This window comes from Triturus cristatus, chromosome 4_1, assembly GCF_964204655.1.
Source record: "Triturus cristatus chromosome 4_1, aTriCri1.1, whole genome shotgun sequence".
NCBI lineage: Eukaryota > Metazoa > Chordata > Amphibia > Caudata > Salamandridae > Triturus > Triturus cristatus.
Genome location: NC_140585.1, coordinates 1,041,440,162 through 1,041,454,346, shown reverse-complemented (window position 1 = coordinate 1,041,454,346; position 14,185 = coordinate 1,041,440,162). Strand labels below are relative to the sequence as shown.

The 14,185-nt window shown below is 49.6% G+C and overlaps 1 protein-coding gene across 2 annotated transcripts in view; it reads right to left on the bottom strand.

The window, feature by feature from the left end:
* The window catches only part of GSAP (gamma-secretase activating protein), a 762,740-nt gene that overhangs the window by 265,120 nt on the left and 483,435 nt on the right, over nucleotides 1–14,185 (bottom strand). For both annotated transcript variants that reach the window (XM_085654015.1, XM_085654016.1), the window contains one exon: nucleotides 2,568–2,645. In XM_085654015.1, the coding sequence (XP_085510141.1) occupies nucleotides 2,568–2,645 (78 nt within the window). The remainder of the gene's footprint in view (nucleotides 1–2,567; nucleotides 2,646–14,185) is intronic.

Sequence of the window (14,185 nt, the reverse complement as noted above, 5' to 3'; positions counted from 1 at the left end):
TCAAAGCCCCTCTAGAAGAGTTCTCATGGGGGTACTCAGGTCCTCATGAAAAAGTGGTGGCTCATCCAGGCAATTTTGAGAGTTTTAGTGTAGATCAGTTGGAAAAGACCATGTTAGAAGTAAAATCTGGCTCTCCTTTTGATTCATGTCCTTATTTTATTTTATTCCTGCTTGGCCTCCATTTTAAGCCCCTATCTGACCCAGATTTTTAACTCTTCCCTGACCAATGCTGACTACCAAGCTACATGGAAGCAGGCTTTGATTCCACCCCTGGTGAAGAAAGCAGGGATCAATGTCTCAGCTTAGCCCAATTATCATCCGATATCACTGCTGTCATATATGTCCAAAGTATTTGAAAGATTAATGTCCAGTTGACAGCTTTCTTAGAAAATCTATTGGATGCGTCACAAAACCAGTTTTAAGGCCAGAAACAGCACAAAGTCTACCTTACTGGCTGTACTGTTCAGCATTAGATGGGAAGTGGATCAGGTAAAGGATCCGACCATGGCCTTTGACACGGCCTCTCATGGTCTGTTGATAAAGAGATTACATGAGACCGGGTTGTATGCAAAAGCGTTACAATGGTTTGGTTCCTTTTTAAATACAATAACTCAGTCAGTTCAGATGCCCACTTTCAGATCCACTCCCATGTATCCAACTGTGGCATTCTGCATGGTTCCTCGCTTGGCCTTACACTATTTATTGTCTATGTCTACTCCCTGGCTATTATCGTCAGAGCTTGGAGCTTCGAGATCTGCTCCTATGCAGACAATACTCAGCGTATTATTTCTATAGGGTAAAGACACAAGGTAGCCACTTGAAAAAAAGCACATTGTCTGAAGCTTAATGAGGAAATAGCATAGATCCTACATATTGGAGGTGCCCGTAGAATCCGGGACGCTTCGTGGCGGCAGATATCGCTGGGCATCGCACCTGAAACAAGGAGAGTAACAAAGAATCTTGGATTGCAGATAGATGATTCCCTCTCCGTGCAGGATCAGGTCAATGCGACCTGTGGCAAATGCTTTGGTCTACACAGACTTTAATGTAAGCTCTTTTGCTCGATTTCAGTGGAATGGTGAAGGACAGTAATCCAGGGATTGATCACGTGTGGGCTAGATTATGGCAATGCCCTATATCTGAGAATGGCAGATTTCTTATTCACTCATCTACAGTCCATCCAAAATGCTGCAGCTAGACTAATCTGTAATATCCCCCAAAACAGCTCGGCATCACTTTGATTAAATACTCTTCATTGGCTGCCAGTCCGTGAGAGCTCAATTTAAGCGGTTATGCTGTCCATAAAGCACAGTACCATACTGGACCAACCATTTTACACCTGCAGAGTGGATTTCTATAGGCCTGCACAAGCTTGGCCTCGATCAAATTAGCACTGGTCAAGGCCAAACGTTCATAAAAAATAAAAATAAATACAGAATGGGTGGTCGTTCTTTCACTCATCTGGAAGCCACTCATTAGAACTTGTTACCAGCTGATCTTTGTTTGATCTCAGATCATGCCAGGTTTTGGAAGAGGTTAAAGACATGGTCATTTTCCTTATGTCTGTGAACTGGCAACAGGGTTTAGAAGTGATCTAGCATCCTGATATCCCTGTGGGGATGAGTGTAGCACTTTATAATAATAATTTTAAAAAAATTGCTACAACATGCACTAATACTTTGATGGTCGACATATGGTGTGATGCTGTGGCATGCCATGTCTTTGGCCAAAAACTTTTCAAAATTGATTTGATCATAGGAGCAAAGTATGATTAATGTTATACATTTGTTATGTAAAGATTCTACTATGGAACAAAACGCGTTGGCTGGATTAGTGCAAATGAAGAATGTCGTTTTGTATATGAAATTTCTGCACATAAAGGCCTGTCAAAGATGCTTCTCTTGAACTTTTTGAATGGACATTCTATTAATTGAACATTTCAATTCAGACTTTCTTCTGTGACAAACATGCGAACTATGATTTGTCTTTGTTCCTCTCCCACTTTAGTTCTTATCAAATTACGGATACAATTAATCTGTAGAAAGGTGGTTGTTGCAAAGGAGGGACTGAAGAATAAGAAGCCTTCAATTTCTGAAATTTTTCGTTAACCTAAAAATAACTTCATATCTTAGACTTTGTCACCAATTGTAATTGGTATTATACTAATCATATTTTATAAAAAATGATTTAAAAAAATGATAAATAGAGAGGTGCATTGCTAAATCTCTGAGCATATGAGATATCCTCGGTATTGCGTACAAATTACTTTGGTAGCTGCATGCTCCTTTCCTTCACACACTGAGGTTGGGTACATGTGACCTCTTAGCTGTTCGGTTTTTTGCATACACAATACAAGAGCGTTTACATTCTTGACCTTAAATAACAAAGGGTGCACAGTTTTATGTTTAAGTATGCACCTGTTATCTAAAATCGGATGTTTTCAATGCTGTGTTTCACGGACTCGCAAAGCACTGCACTAATATGTAATATGCAACTTTAAGTTGTGTGTAAATACTGGGTGGATTGCTCCCAAAGATAAATAAAGGTTATAAACAAAATGAACTCACCAATATTTAGAAAAAGAATGTCCTTCCCACGCTGACCCTCTGTTCGGTTTACATCAGTTGTAAAGGTTTTACAGTACCCTATATTAACAAGATATAAATATTTGTAATCCTTCAGAGAAATAAACATTTGAAAAGAGTGATGTTTCAGATTGACGTACGGAAGAACAATTAATTAAATGCATAAATGAATAAAGTGAACTTTTATATTAATTAACAAATATACAGTAGTACACAGCTTGTATTGTTCTCAGTCTTAAATGTTAAAGAAGAAATGTCACTCCAAAACTTAGCTTAGTAAGTGCTTCCACTTACTTTGCAGAAATAAAGAACTTAAAGTATGACTATGTGTAGTAGAGACAGGCTGTATAAGGTACGTCTTCCAACTCCCTCTTGTAGGAAGCTGGCTTTTTATGTATGTGTAGAGTTTATTGTATAGAACTTGGGATGGGGGGATGGATTCTGGGAGCAGAACGAGGTTGATCTCGGTGGTGAAGAGTCAACCGTTGTGCTGAGATGCTGTGATACAGATTAAAGAAAGAGAAAAGAACGGAATATTGTATTTATTTCTACATGGGAACGAGGATGGGATTCGAACCCACGCATGCAAAGCACCACACGCCAATGGATTAGTTGAAAGGGTCAATAGTATGGTGATGTAGTGTATTCAACTTTCATTGTGTAATCAACTTCCATGGAGGAAGGAACTGAGAAAAATGATCTGGGCACACAGAATAACACCATATTCTGTAATTGGAGTGTCTCCTTTTGTTTCACTGAAAGGGAGAGAACCTGGGAGGAAATAATGTCTAGTGTGGTTGTGTGATTCCCATGAGGTGTGTGTGGATCGCAAAATCATCAAAAATAGAGTTTCAGATTTCCAAGACAAAGCTAAAATGTACTATGATCGAACCAAAAGAGTAAAGATACAATGGTTAAAGGAGGGCGATTGGGTGGTAGTAAGGAAAGGATCGTGTGCAAAGGGGAGAGTAAATTTACTAGACCACAGAGGGTAAAGAAAGTGAAACGTAATGTGGTTATTCTTTTTGATGGGTTTACATGGAGTTATGGCAATATTTGTAAAGTGAATCAACCTTTATCCAACAGTGCATTTTTACTATTCTATGATGTGATTTTTACATTGGCATTGTAATTCATGTTAATTTCTGTAATTTAGTTTGCATGTTTTTTTTATGTTCTAGTTGTGTTTGAACTTCATTAATAATTGTGATTCAAAAGACATGTGGAGGTGGATCTGGGTGGTGAAGAGTCGACCGTAGTACTGGGATGCTGTGATACAGATTAAAGAAACAGAAAAGAAGAACGGAATATTGTATTTATTTCTACAGTAGTGTAGCAAAATGAGAAATGTAGAAATTCGAGACAACCCTTATTTGCTTACAGGGCTTAAATTAATAATCCCTAATGCTTTCTTTTGTGGTAGGGTGGGCGAGCAGTTTAGGCTCATCTGAGGGTAGTGTTAAGCATTTATTGTACACACAGAGTCAATAAATGAGACACACACCCAAGAAGAAACTCAAGACCGATTTAGAAAATAACATGTATTTTTTATATACATTTTAAACACCAATTACTTCGTAAACAGGTAAGTACTTTAGACATTATCAAATTTTACAGTAAAAACTGACAGCTGTCAGATTTGAGGCAAGTGTCTTGAACGTGCTAATGTTATCCAAGGGGAGAAACAATCACTGCATAGGGTCATTTGCAAACTACTTACAGGGCTGATCTTCTGGACTTAAGGTGATTAGGGGCCAAGGTCCAAGAAAGCACGAAGAGTTAAATTCTACCTTACCTGGGGGGTCCGGGTGCAAAGGTGCTTTAAGCGGTGGTAACCTCAAGCATTACACGCTGTAGTCAATGGGACCAGTACCAGTAAGAAAGAGGCTGCAAGCGGGAACTGGGGGGGGGGGGGGCAGTCCAGCAGAACCCAGAAGGGAGCTCTGGTCTTGAGGGTCTCAAGACACAGGATCAATGTTGGCAGGCTCTGATTCGGGCTGTGGAGATCGGGTGCAGAGGTGTCTTAGTCAGCAGATCACTGGTGCTAGAGGCTCTCATGTTCAGTGTCGACCTGGAGAAGCGGACAAAACAGGACAGCTGGGCTACTTTCGTTAATGGCCTCTGTGATGATGACTTCAACGCCGCCAAGACCGACCAGCCAGCGAGGACTACAAACAAGCCTTGATTGCTGCAAGGGGTCTGGTACCCTGGGTATTCGTGCAGGGTCCTGTGGGTCCTGACATCTCCAGACTTGGTGAGGAGCTGGATCAGACCCTCTGGAGCATGATGATCTCCTCCTGGGTGGCTGCTGTGTCAGGGAACCAAGTGGTCAGCAGAACAGTGAAACTGCATTTGCGGTCAGTGCCAGCAGGTTGCTGGGAAGATGCTCTTCCACTTCAAGGGAGATGCTGGCTAGATGGCAAAGTGCAGCCAGCCCTCAGAGACATTTGAAGAATGCACAGCTGCAGGACGAGTCAGGCTGTCGCAATTGGCGGGACAGGAGCAGACACGGAGGGTTAGGAGCCAAAGTCCACAGCTAATCCACAGCTCTTGCTTCTTTGGCTCTTCTTGGTCCTTCTTTAATCAGGTGAATCTGAGTTTGAGGAGTCTGGGGGCCACCTAAGTTCTGAATTTAGGGGCGTTGAGGGGAGTGAAGGGCAATAGCCAATGGGCTACTTACCCTTGAGTTCACTACACCTCCTATATGACCACTTCCAGTGGGAAGCAGGTATAGAGTTCCTAATTCCACCAAAATCAAGATGGTAATCCTCCTTTCAAGGAGCACATCAGGCAGCCCACTTTAGGGAAGGTGGTGCAACATGCCTACTTGCATAGCTAATTATCCGCCTACCCTGGTGCCAAATGGGCCTTAGGGCAGGGGGTTGCATCTCCCAGATTTGGTGGAAGCCAGGGTCGCATATCAAAGGTGGCAAAGGCTTTGAAGACCCTGATGCTAAATCACTAGCCATCCTTCGGAGCAGGCACTGTTTGTAGCTTCAGAGAGCGTGGGCTTTCACCTGCAGGGGGTCAGAAACATGTTTGTGGTGGCAGGCAGGACGATATCAGTCATCCAACACAATAAGAGGGTGGTAGGTTTTCAGGGGGAACCTCCAAGGTGCCCTCTGGGAGGATGTTTTAGTAAGTCCACTACTGGCATCAGTACTGACTTATTAAGACAAGATGTTTGATACCAAACACTATAGGTTTTAAGAAAAGCCATCATATACTAAAGATAGCTTCCCTGCTCAGGCAGATATGTCCTCACATGTAATATAATGCACCCGGCCTTAGGGCTATAAGGCCTGCTGTAGGAGTGACTTAAATATATTGCATGCAGTGTCTGTGGGCAAGGCACACAGGGTGTGTGCAATGTCATGTTTTCACATTTGTTTGCACAATTTCACACAGTCTGCAATGGTTTGGTAGTGGATCCCTTAGGGTAGCACAATACATGCTGCAGCCCTTAGGGACCTTCTTTTGTACCCATGCCCTAGGTACCAGGGGTACCATTTAGTAGGAACTTACAGAGGTGTTAAAGGTCTTGCTAATTGGAGTGCAATTAAACAGTTACCTTGTTTTAGGGAAAGAGCACTGGCACTGGGAACCTGGTTAGCAGGAACTCAGACCGCTTCAGTCAAAATTGCGTCAAATACCAGGTAAACAGTGAGGGTGACAATGTCAAAAGGGGGCACTTTCCTTCACCTCTTTCCAGAATCAACAGGGAAAAAAATAGGAGAGCAAAAGGTGCACAGCAATCCCTTGGCACCCCAGCATCATCAATAAATAGGAGGAAGACAGCAGTATCAATAAGGAACAAACAGTTTCCAAAACAACCAGCAGTCGAGGAACAAACCAGCACCTCACTGTAAAATTTACCTTTAAAACCAGAGATGGAGAAAAATCTGAAAACCTCATGCTCAAAATGATCCACTACCAGTGGGAAGACAAAATAAATCAGCAGTACACCAGTAACTTCTTGGTCCAGATGCACCATGAAGCACAATCTTGCTCTGCTGTAACCATCATAATGGAAGGAGAAGTACACCAATTTTTTTTTTTAAAACACACTTTTATTAATTTTCATGTAAATACACACTCAACCCCGCCGCCCAGTGACAGGGCAACAGCGAAAACCAGAAGGAAATACCACCGACATCCCACCAAGCTCAATCTAGACCCACATCCAATGTCCCATAAAGTATCCACAATACCCTGCAGTCCGTCTTGCATGGACGATCCAGTGCAATCATGTGGAGCAAAAAGACCCCACACCCTCCCCACCTCCCGCTCAAAAACTTCCCCAACAAAGCCCCCCCAGCCACCCTCCCAAGCATGTCGCCAGCCACCAAGTTGTGCAAGAGATGAAATACACCTCTCATACCACCTATCACACTCCCCATCACACGGGACGCAGCAGTGAGTTGGTCAAGAACATCAGGGGAAGTCGCCTAACATGGTCCCATGGGCCTCCACCCGCCCTGTACTCCCACCTGCGGTGAAGGATTGCTCAAAGGCACCCTGCCATGTCCTCCTCCTCAAGAACCTCCTCGTCGCCTACAGGAGGATGCTTGAGCAGTTCCAGGAGTGCCCCCCAAGCTCGTGCCATTTCCTGTGATTTCTCGCTGCCACTACGCCAGGCCAACTGCAACCTATAGTTCCATTCGCTCTCTGCCCACTTCACCATCTCCCTATTCCAGCGCACTAAACTAGGGCCCTGCCTCGCTTTCCAGTAGGAAGTAAGCTCTCGTTTAGCCAAGATCAACCCCAGGTCTATAAACCGGCTGGTAACCTCTTGGTAGTGTGTGGGAACCAATGCAACAAGCAGAGTCCGGGCGACATCGTTAGCTCCCTCTCTGTCACAGTCAGCAGAGCAGTCATCACCTCCCGCCAAAAGTCTCCCACCCGCAGACAGTCCCAGAGCATGTAAAGGAAATTCGCCCCACCCTGGTCACAGCGGGGGCAATTGCCCGACCCCCCAAAGTACTCAGTGATTTTACTAGGGGTGAGGTAGGCCCTATGGAAGATATAAAATTGGATGAGTTGTAACCATGCGTTTCGAGAACATTTCCACGGCCGCTCAACAATCGCCTCCCAAGGCTTCTCTGCAATGGGTTCTCCCAGGTCCGCCTCCCACTTGAGGCGCAGCGCCGTCAGCGGTTTGCGCATGTCACTAGTGATCCGACGATAAAGGCAGGTCACCGCTTTAAAAGTACCCAACGCCATCACTACATATTGGCAAGCAAGAGACATATCCAGTTCCACCAGTCCCTTTCGCCAGTGCTTCCTAATGGCTGCAGTTAGGGCAGCATGCAAGAGAAAATCCCGCCTCGGGAGATCATGGGGCTCACGGAGGTCCTGAAAGGGGAGAAGACTACCGTCCTCATAGAGATCACCTATGGCCGTGACTCCTGCCTCCTCCCAGGCCAGCAGCTGGTTCCAGTCTCCCCCATGAGGCAACACCTCGCACATCTGCAGCAGGATCTCAGGAGCATAAGGGGTCCCCACATGCGCCCTCCTGGCCAGGCGCGCCCAGCATTGCCTGATCGTCTCCAAATCCGACCGCAGTGAAGCGCCTCACAGCGGGACACGTAGCAGCACGCAGGACAAGAGGCGCCAACTCGGATCCGACCCATCCTGGTCCTCCGGTCGCCTAATGTGACCCGCCACTCACTTCGTGAACCATTGAAGCTGCGCTGCATGATAGTAAGCCTCAAAGTCCGGCAACGCAAGGCCCCCCTCTGCCCTGGGCCTCTGCAGGGTGGTTAACGCCACCCTCCGTCTTCAAGTTCCCCAAAGAAAGCCCGTAATCAAAGTGTTCAGCTGTGTGAAGAGTCTACTCGGAATCCAGATGGGGAGGGTCAAAAATAATAGAGAAACCTAGGCAAGATGATCATCTTCACCAAGGCAACCCTACCGGCCACCGATAGCGGGAGGGTCCCCCAGAAATCAGAACAGGATTTCGCTCCCCGCACTGCCCGCCCCACATTGCCCCCCAGAAGGTCAGCGGGATCATGATAAATCTGAGTCCCCAAGTATGACAAACATCGGGACTCCCACGGGACATCCCCTGTCCTCGAATGACCCAGCGTGCCCTGCCTGGGAGGGAACAGACAGGACTTAGTCCAATTCACCCTGAGGCCCGCCACCCTCCCCAAGGTCTCCAGCAAGACTCGCGCTCCTCGTAAGGCATCCCCAGCATCCGGCAGAAACATGAGGAGATCGTCTGCATACAATGCTACGTGGTGCACTCTTCCTTCCACTAAGAGCCCTGTGAAATACCGCCCTGACCTGGCGTGCGCAGCCATGGGCTCCACTGCCAGTGCAAATAATAAAGGGGATAGCGGGCATCCCTGCCTAGTTCCCAGAGCGACTATGCAGGCTTCAGATATCAGGCCCCCCGTCCGTACCCGTGCAGTAGAAGCACTGTAAAGCAGCGCCGTCCACTGTACAAACCTTTCCCCCAGTCCGAACTCTCGCAATACATTAAAAAGGTAGGGCCACTCCAGGCTATCAAAAGCTTTTTCGATATCGACCGCGAAAATTCAAGCTTCCTCCTTGTCATAGGAGATGGACCTCAAAATTCGCAGGAGTCTGCGTACATTCATCGCAGTATTGCGGGAGGGAATAAACCCGGCTTGGTCTGCATGGATCAATGTAGTCATATGAGGCATCAAACGACTGGCCAAGATGCTGCTTAAGATCTTGTAATCAAGATTGAGCATCGCTAAAGGTCTGAATGATGAACGATCCCAAGCAGGTTTGCCCGGTTTGAGAAGGGGGACTATGAGAGCCTCATGCGTGGAAGTAGGGAGGGCACCTTCCCGATGCGCCGTGTTATAGAGTGCCACCAGATTGGGGCAAGCACATTTGTGTAAGCTGCATAAAATTCAACGGGGTGCCCGTCGGTCCCCGGTGTTTTGTTCCTGGCCATGCGCTTTATGGCGCTGCATACCTCTCCCACTTCAATATCGCGGCCAAGAACCTCGGCGTCGTCAGCCTCAAGCCGTGACAACTCCGCCTTAGGCAAAAATTCCTCATCTCCTGCGTCCCAGGCCCCAACCTACTCAGATATAGCTCAGCGTAATACTGCAAGAAACAATTATTAATGCGCAACGCCCCCGCCTTGTCCCGCTCCACATGCGCCTTATCTGTGTAGGCCTTGAAGTCAAAGCAACGCAGTCTCTCAATTTGAACTGCAAGAACCTCGCGCGCCTCAAGCAACCCTGCGTGCCTGTCTGGGCGTTCCGGGCGCTCCCTCTCCGCCACGCACAGCCACTGTTCTGCCTTCTGTACGTCATTTAGCAACACTCCGAATACCTCGCCTATACAGCGCCCCCAAACTACTGACTTAAACGCGTCCCATTCAACCACCCTAGACGATGCCGTACTGGTGTTAAGTCAGAAATATTCATCAATAGCCGACCCAATAGTAACTCGGAACACGGGGTCCTCTAGCGTGTCGGGACAGAGTTGCCACGTGGGGATGGCGGGGCAATCCCGCAGCCAATGCAAGATTGTCAACAGGGGGTTATGATCAGACAACGTCCTAGCTAAATATTTATTATGGACCATCGCCCCGTGAACATCTGGGGAGCTAAGGATCGAGTCCAGCCGAACATGCAAGTCATGTAATGGCGAGAAGTAAGAATAATTCCTGTCAATCGGGTGATGTACCCTCCAGGTATCAGTCAGCCCCCACTGTTGCTGCCAGTCTTGCCGCACCCATGCCAACCGATGGAACGGAGAATCCGGGAGAGGGGGATTAGATCGATCCAGAGAGACATCAGTAATACAATTATGGTCGCCACCCAGAAGCACCGAGCCAGTCAACAAGGGGGCCAGTTTCCCAGAAAGGTGCGCAAAAAAGGCCCGATCTTTATTCGGAGCATAGATACTCCCTACAACAATGTCACTACCATCTAGTCGCCCCGCCACCACCACATAGCGACCATCAGGGTCGATCACCTGCCCAGTGCTTTGAAACGGCACCCCGCCCGAATCCAAACCAACACGCCCCGTGTATATGCAGAGTATGTGGTACAGAACATCTGCCCCCGCCACCTCAATGCAGTGCTAGCCCCTCTTGTTTAAGTGCGTTTCCTGCAACAATGCTATCTGCACCCCCCGCCTTCGAAGATCAGCATGAATCGTGTGCCGGCGAGCCATGGTGTGCATCCCCCTAATGTTCCACGATATACACTTAATACCTACGGTGGAAGCCATGATATGGCAATGTAAACGCTGCTCAGTCCACCTCCTGCTGCAACATGCTTGGCCCCACCCTACCCCAGCATCCCAACTCCCCAAACTCCCACACCCCAGGATAGGCACCCTAAAACTAGTCCCCATCCAAACAAAAAGAACCATCAACCTTGCCATCATGGATAGAGAGACATGTGCAGACACAAGGGACCCTAAGCCCTCCCGGCTCTCCCCCGTCAAGCGTGAAAGAGCCAGCAGGAACCCCCCCGGAAGCCCCTCTAATGCCATTCAAGTGAGATCAACTCCCCTCTACTCCCAGGACACAGCCCCTCCAATAGTCAAACCTGGGTGGCAGTACAAGTCAAACCTGGGTGGCAGTACAAGCACGCCCCACCCCGCCATCCAGGCCCAGATCAGCCAAACAAGTCCACTGTTTGCGGAGTGACCTCCTGCAGTTCAGCATCGGAGTCCCCATCCGTGCTGGCAGCCGGAGAAGACCCAGAGCCCTCCAACACTCGGCTAGAAGCAGCAGGAGCCGGACTGGAGTCACCCTGACTGATCGCTACCACCGCCTGTACAGCTCTGTCTCGCTCAAGACGACGGTCCGGCAGCAGTAGAGTCCCCGGTGGACTCACAGCAACAGGGGATCGCCTCTCCACAGCGCTCACCGGCAGACTTCGCACCGACCCCGCCTGCCACGTCTCAAGCCAGCGCCACGCGTCCTGCGGGGTGGTGAAAAAGAGGGTACTGGAGCCATCCACCACCCGCAGCCGTGCCGTGAAGAACATCGCATAGGAAATGTGGAGTTAGCGCAACTTCCACTTGAGAGCAAAGAAGGAGGCGCGCTGCTTCTGGACCTCCCGGGTATAATCCGGAAAGAGCATCACCCTGGAGTTAGCAATCTGCAGATGTTGTTTCTCTCGAGCCTGCTGCAGGAGTTGGTCTCTGTCCCGGTAGTGCAGCAAACGGGCCACCATGGGTCGCGGGGGCGCTCCCGGCTTAGGAGGCCTAGCCGGGAGCCCGTGGGCTCTCTCGAGGGCAAAAACGGGGATAACCCCTCCGGCGCAACCTCTGATCGGAGCCAGCCTTCCAAGTAGCGGACTGCATCATTCCCCTCTGCCCGTTCTGGAACACCCACTATGCGGAGGCTATTCCTGCGGGAGCGCCCCTCGCTGTCCTCCGCCCTCAGCTCCAGTACCCACACCCTGTTCGCCATCCGTTCCAAGGAGTGCTGTCCGGTACCTCCTCTAGTGTCCTCTCATTCGCCTTCACCCGCTCCTTCAACTTCTTGTGATCATCTTTTAATAAAGCAAGGTCCACTCCTATAGTGTCTATCTTGGTTTCGAGGGCCTCCCGGGACGCTGTGATGGCCTGCATTATATCCACCATGGTAGGACCGCTCGGAGTCTCCGCCCCGGGGGTGCTCGTCGCGACGTCCTCGTCTTCAGAACGGTGCCCCCCATCTTCATCCTGGAGGACAGCAAATCCCCGCCTCCGCGAAGTTCGGCCCATCGCAAGTGCACACCCAGTGCCCCCAGCCGCCCTCCACTCCAACAGCTCCCAAATGGTGCAGTCAGAGGCAGCCTCAGTGAAGCGCGAGTGGGGAGGTCAGTAGCCATGGCGCCAACAGGCCAGAAGAGTCCTGGGGCAGGGTCCCGTATCCCCCCGGTCACCACTAGAAGGATGGACGGGGGAGCTCCATACAGCCCGCACCTCACATGGGACAGTCAATAGCCCGCCAATGCTCCCTAGTCCTCCACACCTCCTCGGGTCCCCGCAGTGCAGCGGCGCTCTTCAGGGAACAAGTGGCCCACGGGCAGACCCCCTGGTCACAACCTCCCCGAGGAAATGCCTCCAGTCTATAGTCCGTAGGCGCGAAGCACACGGCCACTCCTCCAGCGCCCGCCGTCCCCACTAGCACCCTCACACTGACCCCAGACGCATCTCCAAGCAGTCCGACGCTCCTCAGGGGTCAAGGAGTAGAGGCATTCTATGGGGACAGCAAGACCCCAAGAACCAGCAGCCCCGGAGGGCCCACGACCAAGCTCCGCCTCCAGCAGCAGGGCCCGCTGTCAGAGGGGGCATCCGCTCACCATCGGCCGGGCCTCTTCACCGCCAGTTTGCAGTGCTCACCACACCGGAAGGGGTCCACCAGCACCTCAGGTTGAAGCAGGAGGCAGGCAGCAGGCCCGCTCCCGGCCCCCCAGCAGCGTCCTCACAGCGGGCAGTGTCATGTAGGCCGCCTCTCCAGGCTATCACCGTGCCGTTATCTTAGGGCCAGGCAACAGCGCCCGATCGCGGCGCCTCGCTCGCACCAATCTCCTCTGGGCCAGCCCCGCCGCCACCAGCCACCAGCCTCCACAGCAGGGCCCGTGCCAAGGCCCCCCGACACCTCCCGGACCGAAGACCAGCCCCCAGAGAGCAGCAGGCCACAACGCTCTCACCAACCGGTTTCCGTCACCATCTTGGGGTGCCGCAGCCAAACACGTGGCGGGAGAAAGAAGGAAGCTGCTCTCCATCGCCGACGGGCTCCCGTTGTCGAGGGAGCAGCCACCGGGTCACCAGGTATTCCCAATCAGTATGGGGGGTTAGGGGCCCCTGTTAATCCGCAGGATCAATGCCAACAGAGGGAGCTCCGGAATCCTCGATCCTCTACATCGGCACCAGGCCACGCCCCCCCAAGAAGAAGTACACCAATGCCCAAAACATTCAACACTGCAGAGGAATAAAGGACCTGCATTCCTTTAGCATCCTACAGTACTCCACCAATACCATGTGGGAAGGATAAGGAAACCTCCATATTCTGTTTTCGATTAAAGGGAAGTTATCTGAATTGGTATAGAGATTACCATCACTGCTACAGCACTGCAGCACATTCTGAATCTTGGCGCTCTTTAGTGAAAAGGGAACTACATCAACCAATTGTGTCTGTTAGCTGGTGTTCGATGGTTTGAGGTTAGTAGAAAATGGGTTCAATGTTTAGTTTTGACATTTTTTTAAGGTAGTGTGAACGTAACATGAATTTGGTCTTTCAAGATAGTTATTCTCATGTGTATCCACAGTTATGCCGAACAATTTTATTTTTGCCTTTGCATTGGTTGGTCTTTTCCTCATTGCTTAGCCAGCATAAAGTAACACTCAACATCGCCCCATCCCCTAAAAAGACTCACCAATTACTTACACTCCAAGGAGGTATCATACAGTTGGGATCATGCCTTCAGACTAGTCTTCTGGTGAGAGAATCGGCTCCATCAGCCTAAATCACTCAGGGATGCCTGTCACATACTAGGCTTGCTAGAAGACCCATCTCTAGACCACACAGAGCTGCCAGGAGTTCTCCGCCCCATACACCATTATGGCAATGAGTGAGCAGACTCAGGAAGCCCTCCTGTCCTGGG